The sequence below is a fragment of the Macaca mulatta genome, chromosome 18, assembly GCF_049350105.2.
Source record: "Macaca mulatta isolate MMU2019108-1 chromosome 18, T2T-MMU8v2.0, whole genome shotgun sequence".
Lineage (NCBI taxonomy): Eukaryota > Metazoa > Chordata > Mammalia > Primates > Cercopithecidae > Macaca > Macaca mulatta.
This window is the reverse complement of record NC_133423.1, coordinates 74334946-74349756: the sequence shown is the minus strand read 5'-3', so window position 1 is coordinate 74349756 and position 14811 is coordinate 74334946. Positions and strand designations below refer to the sequence as shown.

The 14811-nt window shown below is 42.2% G+C and overlaps 1 protein-coding gene across 8 annotated transcripts in view; it reads left to right on the top strand.

Annotated features, from left to right (window-relative positions):
• MYOM1 (myomesin 1) overlaps positions 1–14811 on the top strand; it is a 177513-nt gene that overhangs the window by 127042 nt on the left and 35660 nt on the right. For all 8 annotated transcript variants that reach the window (XR_013408196.1, XM_015121625.3, XM_015121623.3 and 5 more), the window contains 3 exons: positions 796–922; positions 4300–4484; positions 8439–8553. Coding sequence is in view for 7 of the 8 variants with exons in the window: in XM_015121625.3 (XP_014977111.3) it covers positions 796–922; positions 4300–4484; positions 8439–8553 (427 nt within the window). In the remaining variant the exon portion in view is untranslated. The remainder of the gene's footprint in view (positions 1–795; positions 923–4299; positions 4485–8438; positions 8554–14811) is intronic.

Below are 14811 nucleotides of genomic sequence, written 5' to 3'. Positions count from 1 at the left end.
TAGGTTACTCAGTAAAGAGCAGAAACATTATGATAACTTGAGCATTTTGATTCCCAGCTTAGAACTCGTTTAAATTTCACCTGTACATGCCTTAGCTTTCTATTGCCACATAACAAATTACCACAGACTCGGTGGTTGAAAACAACCCACATTTGTTATATCAGTGTCCTTGAGTCAGGGCTCTGGGCACAGTGTCGCGGGGTCCTCTGCTCAGGATCTCACAGGGCTGCAATGCAGGTGTCTGCTGAGCCACATTCACATTGAGTTCCTCTTCCAAGCCCACTCCGGTTGTTGGCAGAATTCACTTCCCTGCAGCTGTAGGACTGACGCTTCCACTCCTAGATGCTGCCTTTCTCCAAATGTGAGTGGGTAGGCAGCTTTCAGTGTGACATTTACCTCCTCAAGGCCAGAGGTACCATGTTTTTATTTAGGAGGGGCCCAAACCCCATTGTAAGAGTTCTTACCTGATGACATCAGGCCCATCCAGGACAATTTCCCTTTTGATTAACCTCAAATCAGCTGATCAGGGACCCTAATCTATAATATCTTTTCTCCTTTGCCATATGGGGTGACACAATCACAGGACTTGATCTCCCAATCCCTTTGCCACATTCTATTGTAGGCTACAAGGAGGTCACAGTTTCATCCACACCCAGGAGATTACAAAAGTGGTGTGACTCATTGATGGTCACCCTAAGATGTGTCTGACATGGAAGGTAAATAAATAAAATGTTCAACAAGTAGAAAAAAACAAACCTGGAACATTCACTATCTGTGATGTTGTCAATGTTGCAGATTAGCAACTTGAAGGAAAACATGGTGTATCAGTTCCAAGTGGCAGCTATGAACATGGCTGGGCTGGGCACGCCCTCTGCAGTAAGCGAATGCTTCAAGTGTGAAGAGTGGACCATCGCCGTCCCAGGTAAACCACAGACACCGTGCTTCCACACTGCACCTCAGAATTTCCTCCAAGAGAACCTACAACCTGGAACGAAATTCAAAGAACTATATGGTCAACATTTAAGGGAAAAGAATTCTCTTGGCCCCTTGTGTTTACCTAAAATATTTTAATGATAATATTAAATAATAGATAGCAATGTAAAACTGAGTATAAATTCTTTGTGCTTGTGTTCCAAGTAAATCCTAGAGCCCTCACCGCTCAGCCTGTGTGAGGAGTAGGATTAACAGAGGCAGCTGGATTGAGTGCAAATGAATGTTTAAAAGGAATTCCAATCTTTGCTTTTGCTTCTGAAAGGCCACTTAAAGGTCATCTAATTTATATCTCACAGCAAAATGTCTCAAACACGTCTCCCTGCACTTATTTGTTCTCATACATTGTCACGCTGCTGGGAAGGTTCTCATTTATTAGCTCCCCAAAATCAATCCCTCCATACCCAAGCTACATGGCTTCTTGGGCTCTCCTCCCTCCTCTCAGCCCTTCATCATATCACACGGATAGATTTCATACACCTGTCTACGGTTTAAGGCTGACCTGTCTCCGCTTGCCTCTCGGCACTGACTTTTCCAGCCCTTTCTCTCTACACGTTTTCCAAACTCTGAACCAAAAGAAAGTTCCTGGAACCTGGCAAATACTGTCCTTCAGAGGTCATCATAGGGAGTGGTTGGGTGGGCAGGGAAGAAAGTGGGAAGTGGGGCGAGGATGGGGGTGAGGGGGAACTTACCTTGCTTATAACTCTTACAGAGCTATCAAGACAAAATGAAATAAAATAAAAATTGAATGCAAATTTACTAAGCCATTAAGATTTAAACTAGCAATAGTGAGGTATGTATGTGGTGGGTGATTTTATGTCCCTGGTGCCACCCCCTTCCTCTGTGTGAAACCCTTTGCCCTTGAAGACCATCGCGTTGCCTTTGCTGAACTCCTCTGTCAGGTGTGAATCACAAGATTCCAAGAGAAACTCAAGAGCAGTTCAGGTGCTCTCTCGACTTCTGCAAATAGAGAGAGAGAAACACTTTGCTCTTTGCTTGTAGTTCCTTGAGGCCAGATGGTATTTCTCAAGTCCTTGCTGCCACCTGCGTAAAAGTGGGTCTGTTTTCAGATTCTTGCAATTCCTGAGTAAAGTGAAATGCAATTGACTAGAGACTAAGAAATTCCAAGCAGGCCTGTAGAAATTTTTTTTGATCGAAAGTGATGTCGTTGGCTGGGTGCGGTGGCTCATTCCTGTAATCCCAGTTTTTGGGGAGGCTGAGGAGGCAGGGGGATTGCCTGGGCCCAGGGGTTCAAGACGAGGCTTGGCAACATAGTGAGGCCTCATCTCTTACAAAATGTTTTTTAATTAGCTGGGCATGATGGTGCACGCCTGTAGTCCCAGCTACTCAGGAGGCTGAGGCAGGAGGATTGCTTGAGCTCACGAGGTCAAGGCTGTGTTCATACCACTGTGTTCCAGCCTGGATAAGAGTGAGGCTCTCTCTTTAAAAAAAAAAAAAAAAAAAAAAAAAAGTGATGCAATTGACAAAAAAAGGTTGCAGGTAAGCACTCTCAACTTAGAGAAAAAATGAAGGGGGCAGCCCCCCACCATCCTGACATCTTGGCTTCTCAGTCCCATCTTTGACTTACTGAGTCCTGTTAGGCAAGTCTCACTTCAAGAAAGCCCCTACGGAAGAAAACAGTAAGAATGTTTTGTCATCCTGTCTGACAGATGAAAAAACTGACACTCAGGTTAAATGATGCCCAGAGGGTGACAGAGGTAACAAGTAGCATAATTAGGGTAGGAAACTAGGTCTGCTTGTCCCTAGACTATAGCTGCTAGGAAATGACAGAGCATAGTTCCTTGTGTGTAAGGCAGGGATACTGCTCCCAATCTAGACGCCTCCCTGGGTTCTAAGGGTGACACAAGATCATGTTTATAAAAGCCCTTCGCAAAACAGAACATGCCACATTCGTGTGAGGTATTTGGCATTAATATTTAAATACAGCTTTATACAAAACATCGGAAGGCAAGCATGACGCATATTTGTGGCCATGAAACCAAGGTAAAGGGTCAAACAAATATTGAACTAGCAATTACAAAACACCAAAGCATGGCGTAACAGAGTATGTCCTTCTACAGGTTGGCTTTCAGGCTACTGTGAGTCACTTCAGGTGATTTTGATTGGTTGGCTAGATGTCAGTCATTATTTAAAAAACCAAAAAAAAAGAAAGGAAAAAATAAATGAATTTTTCACCTGCATAGCAGCTGGTGGTCATGCAAAGATACAGGCAATCGCTTAGTAGTTCTGATTTGCCAAGAGTGTGAATAGCATTCATACAGGCCACATTCTGGCTTTCTCCCTGCAGAGGGTTGTCAGCTGACTTGGCCTCGCTGAGCTTTCTGTTAATTGTCTTAAGGAAGAGAGAGAGAAATGAATGTAAGGTACCTGGCAGTATTTAGTGCAGATGCAGGCCCATAGGATTGATTGTATTTACTTTGGTAAAAGGATTTTGTAAACCATAACCTATCATTTGTTTTTACCCATTTGCGGGCGGCACATACTCTTTAGGGGGAAGATTTCCCTCTGATTGGGAGCGATGCTTTTTCCTTTGAAAGAGCCATTACTCCGTATATTCATATGCCATCAGATAGAGCTGCTTTCTTTATACTATTTGACATTAAGGGGAAATTTTAGGCTGTCACTCAAAAATTGTCTGAAACGGGGGGCCAGAAGTGATGGCTCCCACCTGTAATCCCAACACTTTGGGAGGCTGAGGCAGAAGGACCACTTGAACCCAAGAGTTCAAGACCAGCCTGGTCAACACAGCGAGACCCTATCTCTACAAAAACTTAAAAAATTAGCCGGGTGTGGTGGTGCACACTTGTAGGTCCAGCTGCTCAGGAGGCTAAGGTGAGAGGATCCCTTGAGCCCAGGAGCTCAAGGTTACAGTGAGCTACCATCACACCACTGCACTCCAGCCTGGGTAACAGGGCAAAACCCTGTCTCTAAAAATAAAAATTAAAAAATATGAATCTGCAGCTAAATCAAACTGTTTCAATAAAAGGTCTTTAAGACTAATGCAGGCCTGAGAACGGCCTGAAGGGAAGTTTTGGGTCCACCCTTTGAGAGGCACCTCAGAGTGGCCTTACCTGCCTGCCACCCTTAAAGGGACTCGGTGGGCTGATGTAGAGCAGTGTGGAAACGACAGGAAATGACCACAGAATACTTATTTTCTTGGGAATGCTAAATTTTGAAAAAAGAACACCAGTGTTAGATTAGCTTTAAGACTTACAAGTAGTTCTAAATGTGTGGAGACTTGAGTTTTCTATGTTCTGATTTCTCCTCATTGGCTTCTCTCTCTCTCAGGACCACCACACAGTCTCAAGTGTAGTGAAGTCAGGAAGGACTCCCTGGTTCTCCAGTGGAAGCCTCCAGTCCACTCTGGGCGGACTCCAGTCACTGGTTACTTCGTGGATTTGAAGGAGGCCAAGGCCAAAGAGGACCAGTGGCGAGGGCTCAATGAGGCGGCAATTAAAAACGTATACCTGAAGGTAAGAGGATGCTCAGTTCTAGAGCTTCCCTGAAAAAAAAAAAAGGGGGGGGGGAAATGGCTCTACTAATATTAACTTGAAAGTTAGCAAGATAAAACAGAATCTCTCTGCTTTGATCTGTTTCATATACTGGGCTCCTGGTAAGATTCCATTGGCAGAGGTTGGGGCCGGGAGAAATTTCTGATGCTTGCAACAGTTTGGTTATATTTAACCTGAATTCCTTAGCACAGCTTTGAAACGCACCCAACAGCTCCTTCCTCTCCCCTTTCTCTCCTTGCCTCAACTTACCCACTACACGTTTTTGTTACTCATAGTCTTAAAACCTTACTGCTTACCATCCCCAAAAGGTGATTTTTTCATTCCTCTTTTTTCTGCGGGGGTTGACTTGAGGGTGCTGTTTTTATAAAGTTCACACCAGGAAGCCTGTGACTACTGGTCCTCTCAAGTCACTGCTGTCTCACGTTAGTTCCTCCCTCAGGCTGGTTCTCACATGAGCTCTCAGAGATTAGTGGAACAGGTTCGCTCACCCCCCTTATCCATGTCACTGCCTTTCAGGTTCCTCTAACATGCTCAATGAACCATTTCCTAACTCTGTCAACCAAACACTGTTCTGCCATAGCCACCGAATCTCTCATTTGTACCAAAAGGAAATTTCTAAAGAACGTTTCCCCCTAGTGTTAGCAGTGGCATCTGGAGACCCTGACTCCCCAAGAGGGCCTCTGAAACTGTAGGAAATATGATTGCATGACTTACTACTTAGAATGAAATGTGACTGACTTCACCACAGTCACTCAGGATGTTACACACTGCGTTTGCACCGTCGTATCTTTTGGCAGCAGAGGTCATTGCCTATAAGGTGAGCTTTGGAAGATATTCAAAGTGTACCTGGCCAGAAAGATCTCTCCCTGACCTGCTTCATGAACTAAGTCCCTTCCATCTGTCAGCCACTCTCCAGGGTTAAGGTATTTCCAGCCACTCTAAACTATGTAAATATATCCTCCAGGAGATACAGCCCATAAACCATTACACCCAACATGCCGTTAACTCAACTTAGCATATGCCGATCAGCAAGCCAGCTTCTTGCAAAACTCTGAAGAGATAAGACAGGTCATCTTTTCATGAGGAAGAGAAAAGCTCAAGGAAGGACTGGAGCCTATGAGGCTTTTGCTGTCAAGATGAGTCCAGAGGCCCCTGGATTCCAAGAAACCCCCAAAGTACAGTGTGAAATAAAGGTCGGGAACATCCTAGATGATGGTGGTAGGTGTATATGGCTGGAATGAAAATTTCCAAGTCTTCAATCTGCCGCCATAGAGGATGCCAAGGGCCTGAGGTTTGAACTGACTCAGGTGAAACAAAACAAAGGTGAAAAAGCAAGCAAAAAAAAAAAAAAAAAAAAGAAGTAGAGTTTAAATGTGTCAAAGAATGGTTAATGTCACTCATTTTTAAAAAGAAAAAGAATAAAGGCAATTTTAAGAGAGAGAAAGAGACTGAGATCAAGTATGCCTAACAAACCTGGAAGCGAACTTCCATAAGGGGAGTTCTTACACTTTATCAACAGTTTTTCTAATGTGAAAGTAATCTTTTTTATTTTTCTGATTATAAAACTAACAATTTGAATGAAAAATTAAACATAAGAAGCACAAAGAAGAAAGTAGGCCAGGCACGGTGACTCACGCTTATAATCCCAGGGCTTTGGAGGCCAAGGCAGGCAAATCTGGGCTTGAGCACAGGAGTTCAAGACCAGCCTGGGAAACATGGCAAAACCTTGTCTATTAAAAAAATACAAAAAATTAACTGGCCGTGGTGGCATGTGCCTGTAGTCCCAGCTACTCAGGAGGCTGAGGTGGGAGGATTGCTTGAACCAGGGAGGCGAAAGCTGCAGTGAGCTGTGATTGCACCACTGCACTCCAGCCTGGGCAACAGAGCAAGACTCTGTCTCAAAAAAAAGGAAAATAGATCTGCATCGATGATCTCGATTACATATTTGTGGTGCTGTTGAGGCCAGTGGTCATTGCCCCTGTGGTCATGGAAGAGTGGAGAGTGCCCCTGTCACCGCAGGGACCAGACACTGGAATGTGAATATACTGCCTGTACATGTTGCAGAAATCTGACTCAGCCATATATCATCACCTAGGTGGCAGGTGCAGATGCGTCAGGTACCTGGTGATTACTCTATTTTTATTACAAGGAAATGTTTCTGTGTCGTTCTGGAAATCCACAGTTTCCTGACATTATTTCTAAACATAGAATTTAAATGTGTCAGACTCTATGCATTTAAGTTAAAGTTCATTTACAGAATAAAATCTATTTCAAAACTCCGTTAGTGCCAGTGAAGGCTATTACTACATAAATAGTGACATTCTGTTGTAAACACAATACAATTAGTTAGATTAAAAACCTAATAATTTAATATATACCTCATTTAAATACATGATCACAAACACTTCACCTAATTGAATGACTTTATTCTAACATTGTTTGATTTAAATCACATTTTGGATATTGGTCTCTATCACAACATTTTGGGGAAAAATTATGCTCTCTGTGTATAATAAATTCCTTCTTAAAACATAACATAGCTTTTAAAAGTCACATGTTTTTAATTTTAAAATGTTGATAAAACATTAACAGTATTGACAATAGAAATGAGATTGTTCAAAACCCTAAGAAAGTTACAAAAAATTAAGTGGGAAGCCAGGCATGGTGGCTCACTCCCGTGATCCCAACACTGTGGGAGGCTGAGGTGGGAGAATTGCTTGAGCCCAGGAGTTTGAGACCAGCCTGGGCAACATGGTGAAATCCCGTATCTATTAAATTTTTTTTTTTTAGTTAGCCTGGTGTACTGGCACATGCCTGTGGTCCCAACTACTCAGGAGGCTGAGGCCGGAGGACTGCTTGATCCCAGGAGGTCCAGGCTACAGTGAGCTGAGATTGTGCCACTGTACTCTAGCCTGAGCAACAGTGTGAAACTCTGTCTCAAAAATACATATGTATACACACACACACACACATATATACACATATATACACACAGATGTGTGTGTATATATATATCTGGCTCACAGCCATATGTCATCACCTAGGTGGCAGGTGCATATGTGTCAGGTACCTGGCGATTGCTCTATTTTTATTACAAGGAAATATTTCTGTGTGTGTATATATATATATGTGTGTGTGTGTGTATATATATACACGAAGTGGGACTGTCATACAAAAATAAATTATAAATGCTTTTTTTTTTTAACAGCTCTTCGTAACTCTAGCTTAGTGGCACATATGTAGTGGATTCTCAGCACACATCTTGATTATTAAAAACTTGAGGATTTAGAATTTTAGTACACTTTGATTATTCACAAATTATTCAAACTCACAATTGTGTTAATTTCGTGTCTATTTAGTAAGAAATAACTATATTAAATATACAGGAACAATTATTGTTTGTTTTGGTTCTACTAGTTTAACATGCTTTTAAACAAATGGGAAGTGTTTGCGATTCATGCTTTTAATTCTCCTCTTTTGCCAAGAATTTCATCTAAAATTATTCATGGAATATCTCAAAAGGATCGGGGGATAAGGTGACATATGCTATAATGAGCACTTTATATTTTGTCCTTTTTACCAAAGAATGCAGTGGCTAACACATGTGACTCCTACGTACACTAGTCTGTTTCTGATGTTGGTAGCCACTAAATTAACTAAAACGGAGAAACATCAGCGTGAGAATGGATATTGGAAACTCCTCTCTATCTACAGATGGTCCAGAGAGAAGATCATCTGCAGCTAAAGTCACCTGCTTAGTGTTTGACAGAATCAAGTCTAGACCACAAGTCTTGTATACCTGGTGCTAGGTCACTAAATCATTACTACAGAGGAAAACAGCCCCATCTGTTTAAATGACATAAAACGGCCACTGCTTCATCAAACACCCATTGCTTCTACACCTGCTTCTACCAGGTTCGAGGCCTCAAGGAGGGCGTCAGCTACGTGTTCCGTGTTCGAGCCATAAACCAGGCGGGAGTTGGGAAGCCATCTGACCTTGCTGGCCCTGTTGTGGCAGAGACCCGTCCAGGTGGGCTTTCACCTGTTCATTAAAACTAATCCTATTTGTGTGAGATACTGAACTAACGTTTGGCCTTTCTGTGCTTTCCCCCAATTTTCAAAATCATCAATGTGTACTATCTGAATGTAATTGATAAGTAATGATCTTAGAACATGACAGTCATTCGTCCCATCACAGGCACCTCGGGACAGGGTTGAGCCAGGTTTGATGTAGTCTAGGGGCTGTTCTGATGCGCATCTAAAAACACGGAAGTTCTTGATCAAGTTAGGCTTCCTGGACCAACTGTTCCCCGCATTCATTCCTGGAATGTTATTCCTATTACACCCTGGCCATTAAGTCTCCTAAGAATATTTTCCCAATCATAGGGGAAGCTAGAGCAGCCCAGTTAGTGGGCACAATCCTTAAACAAAAGTAGGATTTATGTAATTGTGGCTATTATGTTTAAACCAGAGGTCAGCAAACTTTTTCTGCAGAGGGCCAGGTAATATTTCTCACTCAAAAGCCCTGTGGTCTCTGTCACAACTTCTTAACTCTGCCATGACACAAAAGAAGCCATTGAGGACACATAAACAAATGAGCATGACTGTGTTCTAATAAAACTTTATCATGCACATTATATGCATTATATAATATGATGTGCTATATGCATTCTAAAATTTCAATCTTGTATAATTTTCCTGTGTTTTAAAATAGTAATCTTCTTTCAATTTTTTCAACTATTTAAAAATATAAAAACCATTCTTAGCTTGCAGCCCTTACAAAAAGAGGTAATGGGCCAGATTCAGCCCACGGGCCATAGTTTGCTGATCTCTGGGCTAAACTAACAGTGGTCCCAACTGAATGGTTTATAGATTCGAGGCAGCCCTCATTTCCCAGTTTCAAAGATGCCATGATTACTAGAGAAGACAGTCTTGCCCTTTCTTATGAGAACAAAGTTTGCTGTGTTCACTGTCCAACTAGTTTCAGATCATTACATAATGACTTTTTTTTAATCATTTAACCTGTAAGCTATCATATATTTCAGTTCATTAAAGTTGTGTAAAGGAAAGCACCAGAGGCCAGACACTGTGGCTCACGTCTGTAATCCCAACACTTTGGGCAGCTGAGGCAAGAGGAGTTCGAGACCAGCCTGGGCAACTTGGCAAAACCCCACCTCTACAAAATTTTTAAATTAGCTAGATGTGGTGGTGAGTGCCTGCAGTCGCAGCTACTTGGGAGGCTGAGGTGGGAGGATCACTTGGGCCTAGGAGGTCAAGACTGCAGGGAGTCACGTTTTCACCACTGCCTTCTAGCACGGGCGACAGAGTGAGACCCTGTCTCAAAAAAAAAAAAACCAGCACTGGAAATGAGAGATAATAAAGTATGTCACTTTGAAGACTCGGAAGGGTAAGGGCTGAGGGTGGTGTGGATGATGAAAAATTACGTACTGGGTACCATGTGCATTTTTGGGGGGTGATGGATACCCTAAAAGCCATGAGTTAACCACTATTCCATCTGGGCATGTAATGGAATTGCATATATGCCCTATAAATTTGTACAAGTTTTAAAATCACCTAATTATATTAAATTTATATTCATTCTAGTACAAGCACTTTTGCTTTAATCTGTCCCTGTTTTCAGGCTGAAATAAACAAAGAACAGATACAGAATGTAATATTTATTTTTCTGATGAGAAAAGAATGTAAATATAGAAAACTACTTTCACTGCATATTACTTCAAAATAATATAAAATGAACCCTTTGAGAAAATATCTTTCCCTTTCATCCTATTTCTTCATAAGCTGTTTTCAGCTAGTCTTAGAACTACTCTCTGGACGTGGGTCTGACAAAAGTGGCCTTCTTAGACAAAAGTGTGGTAGGTGTCTGTAAGAAGTACCACACTGCATGTAAATAACCTTTGCAAAATTTCATGAGAAAACAGAAAAATGCTAGGAATGTATACACCAGGTAAAAGGTAACACACAAAGACACCAGAACACATATTCCTATAGAAATCAAACCCTTCAGCTGACAATTGTGTGGATAGTAAAGGTGCCAAATGGACACCTCCAAGGACCCAAGGGCAGAGTTTGCTCTCAGAACAACGTAGATTGCTACACAAGTAAACTCTTAATCTAGTCAGGGCTACATCAAAAGCACCCTGGAAGCCATGGGTTCCAAATATGATTGTTAAAAGAACTTAAATCAATTTCTTATTTTCTCATCTATAGCCTCAGAAAGGCAGGTGACGGGCATGACATTAACAGAGCCATCACTAGGGAAATTTTGCCACCAGAAAAGGATCTGCTGGTGACCTCCTGGGTGAGAGTTTTGTTTCACTGACTTGGATTAAGGAACCAAAAGTCATTTGCATGCCATTCCATTCCCAGACTCGAACTACAGACAGCTGCAACACTGATACGCTAAGCAGCACCCTGTTAACCCCTGGACAAACCACTGGCTCACAGCCTAGAGAAGAACGCTGGATACACAAAGTCCAAATGGAATCCCATGACATCTGAGCCTGTTTTATATGCAGTAGACACACACTCATTATTGTCACATGTATTTCTTGAGCTCCTACTGTGTCAGGTGCCATTTGGGTCCCAGGAATAATATGACATCATCACTGCACACCGGGCTTGCAATCTAATGGAAAAGACAGTATTTACAGCACAGGATTGTGAGAGCTAGGAGAGGTGCTCATAAAAGATTTCTATAGCCGAATAGGCTATAAACTAGGTAGCAAGGTTTTATAAGTCCCTATAAAAGCTTTATACATAGCCTAAAATTTTCTGTATGTATTCGTTCTATTAGATATCAACATATTACTTTTACCCACTTTATTTCTTTTATGTTAGAATACATGGCAGGGGAGCATGTTATCAACTTCAAGATTTGGGATGTGAAACTTGGATTGCTATTTCAGAAGAACAACTTTTGGGGGGATGCGTTGTTAAAATTTCAGTTAGAAAACAAAGCTTATCTCGTAATAGCAAACCACAAATACATCTAACAAGATACTTTAAGTGTAATTTGAATTCCACTTTAAAAGTTAACTTAATCTCCTGGGGTTGGTAGGATCACCGGTCTCCCTTTGAAGTCAAAGAATACGTTGCAAGTGGATGTATTCTTGTCTATTTGTGCTGGGAGTAAGAATCCAGATAATGAACTAAATGTGTCATGCTTTACCAAGAAATCCATTAGCTAAAAAAGTCTGTAAAAGAATGGAATAAAACATACTTAATGTGGATGAGTTGGCACATAAAAAAGGATGGTCTCTCCTTGATATTAGATATTTTAAAAACAGCAGCTGTGGCTGATTGCATCAGGCCTGGGGTGGAGGTGAAGGCCAGGTGAGCCAGATCAGATGGAAGACAAGAGAGAGACCTGCCAAAGCCTGGAAGGTGATCCGGAGGGCACCATCGCTGGCAGTACAGACCGCAGGTATTCTTACCAGAGAAACCGAGCAGCGGGCAGGAGAATCAGGTGGTGGGCTGGGTCCCAAGCAACAACTGGATGATGGAAGTTAGCTTCGTCACAAGGAGCAAGGCAGGTTAGGAGAAAGCATTACCAGAAGGAATGATGAGTTGAGATTGAGTTGATAACCTACTAAGCAAGAGCTCGTTACAATCCCAGTGTCTAAACACTGGTTGGTTCCAGAGCCTGCCAGGAATGAGAAGGCAAATGTGTGCTCAGTGGTCAAGTGGTGACGTCATGAAGTGAAGGATTCTAAAGCAGGAAGCCAGACTAACTTTAAAAGATGAGCTCAGCTGGCTCATTTGGAGAACTGCGCTTGGCCAGGTGCATTGGCTCACACCTGTAATCCCAACACTTTGGGAGCCTGAGGCGGGTCGATCATGAGGTCAGGAGTTCAAGACCAGCCTGGCCGAGATGGTGAAACCCCGTCTCTACTAAAAATACAAAACAAAATAGCGGGGTGTGGTGGTATGCACCTGTCATCCTAGCTACTCGGGAGGCTGAGGCAGGAAAATCGTGTGAACCCAGGAGGCAGAGGTTGCAGTAAGCCAAGATTGAGCCATTGCACTCCATCCCAGGCGACAGTGTGAGACTCAATCTCAAAAAACTCAAAAAAGGAAGGAAGGAAGGAAGGGAGGAAGGGAGAAGGAAGGAAGGAAGGAAGGAAAGAAAGAAGGAAAGAAAGATTAAAAAAAGAAAACTGCACTTGTATTTGCTCGCTAACTGATCTCTTTCATCTGCTAGGACCATAGTTCTCAACCTTGCTTGTACATTAGAATCATATGAGGAACGTTTTCAAAATACTGCTATCCAGACTCAACTCCAGACCAATTAAATCAGGATCTTTAGGGCTGATGGGATGATGACAGAAGATCAGATATTCTTAAAAAAAAAAAAAAGAATCTTAGGCTGGGTACCTGAACATAGACTTATTGCTGTTTGTTCGTTTACTTAGCAATTTGGGTAATTCCAGTGTGAAAACAGGCTTGTGAACTGTACATTAGACCACAGCTCCCCAAAATAGGAACTGCATCTTTTCTCTACATGTGCTGAGAGTCTAACATAGTACCAGGTATATAGTAGCTAATTTATTAAATGAAAAAGTAATGAATAAGTAGCATGTTTGCCAGTGAGTGTGACTCTGTCTTGAAGCCTCAGTGTGTGCACTTCACCCTAACTGTCTTGTTCTGCCTGCCCTGGTTATGATGGGTGAGCTGGGAAAGAAAGTCTGGTGGAGGCTCCGATGTGGGCATGAGGCTGAATGGTCAGACTCCAGTCCTCGTCTGAAACCCAGGGCAGCTCAGTACTACACGTGACCAATTACATTCACTCACTTTCCTCTGCTTCTATTCTGTCCCGCTCTTCAGTTTTTTAAACATCACCACACACACACACCATGGAGAACAAATAATTAAAGCTTATAAAAGTGATATATTCATGCTCATGTAAAACACTTTATATGAGAAAGAATTATCATATCAGATTACAAAATGTGTAGGAAGGTTAACAGTTTACTGTGATTTTATTTAAGCTTTTAAATGTTATTCTTTATTATCATTTTTTTCAGGGAGGAGAAAGAAAAGTGGGATGAAATGAGTTAATTTCCAAATAGTTCATTTTAGTCCTGAGCCACACTTGAACCCATTAGGATGCCGGGAGTTCTGGGCAAGCCTTGGAGGGACCATGGGAATGCTGTCTTGGCCCTGTAATCCCAACACTGTGGGAGTCCAGACAGGAGGGTCACTCGAGCCCAGGAGTTGCAGACCATCCTAAGCAACATAGTGGGACCTGTCTGTACTAGAAAAGAATAGGAAAGAAACAATAATAGTAATGTAAAATGAGATCTGTTACAAACAATGATCTCTGTGTCTATATGAAGGATTTGCTTAGGTTGAGTAGCTGACTAGTGACAACTCTTCTTAAATCCTTTTTAGGTAACAACACAACAGCTCTCTCACGTTCTATACCTCAGTCTCCTGAGATCTTAGTTAAGTTCTTCATATTCATGAACAGGTTAAAAGGTTGTTTCTGAGAAAATCTAAGTTATGCCAAATTTTGGTCCACTTTTCCAACCCAACTTTGTGGGAAAGCGGGATGGCTTCTCATCTGGATAAGAATAGCTACAAGGACTGCTTTACTTTGATAGCAGAACATCAGACTTGCTTCCTGCCCATTAATTATCGGAACCACATCCCTCAATCAACTTGAGAGAATATGCCTCTTTAGGCATTGCTCAGAGTTCAACCATTAATTAATTGACAGGAGCTCAGCTCTTGGAAAAACCTCAGCTAAGTTGCGGGATATTCTAAAGAGAAAATTTGGCTAGGTACGGTGATTCACACCTGTAATCCCAGCACTTTGGGAGGCCAAGGCGGGCAGATTACCTGAGGTCAGGGATTTGAGACCAGCCTGGCCAACGTGGGGAAACCCCATCTCTACTAAAAATACAAAAAAAGTAGCTGGGTGTGTGGCAGGCATCTGTAATCCCAGCTCCTCAGGATGATAAGGCAGGAGAATCACTTGAACCTGGGAGGCAGAGGTCACAGTGAGCCAAGATCACGTCACTGCACTCCAGCCTGGGCAACAGAGCAAGACTCCATCTTAAAAAAAAAAAGGAAAAAGAAAGGAAAATTTGAGGAGGACGTTATGGGTAGACTTTTCTCTCAGGCTTCTTCTGTGATATTGTACCAAGTTAATCTCCACAAGGCACTATCTGGTGGGTTAGCCTGGGGCATGTTAGAAATTCTGAAATGCTGTCATTGGCTGGGTGCGGTGCCTCACGCCTATAATCCCAGCACTTTGGGAGGC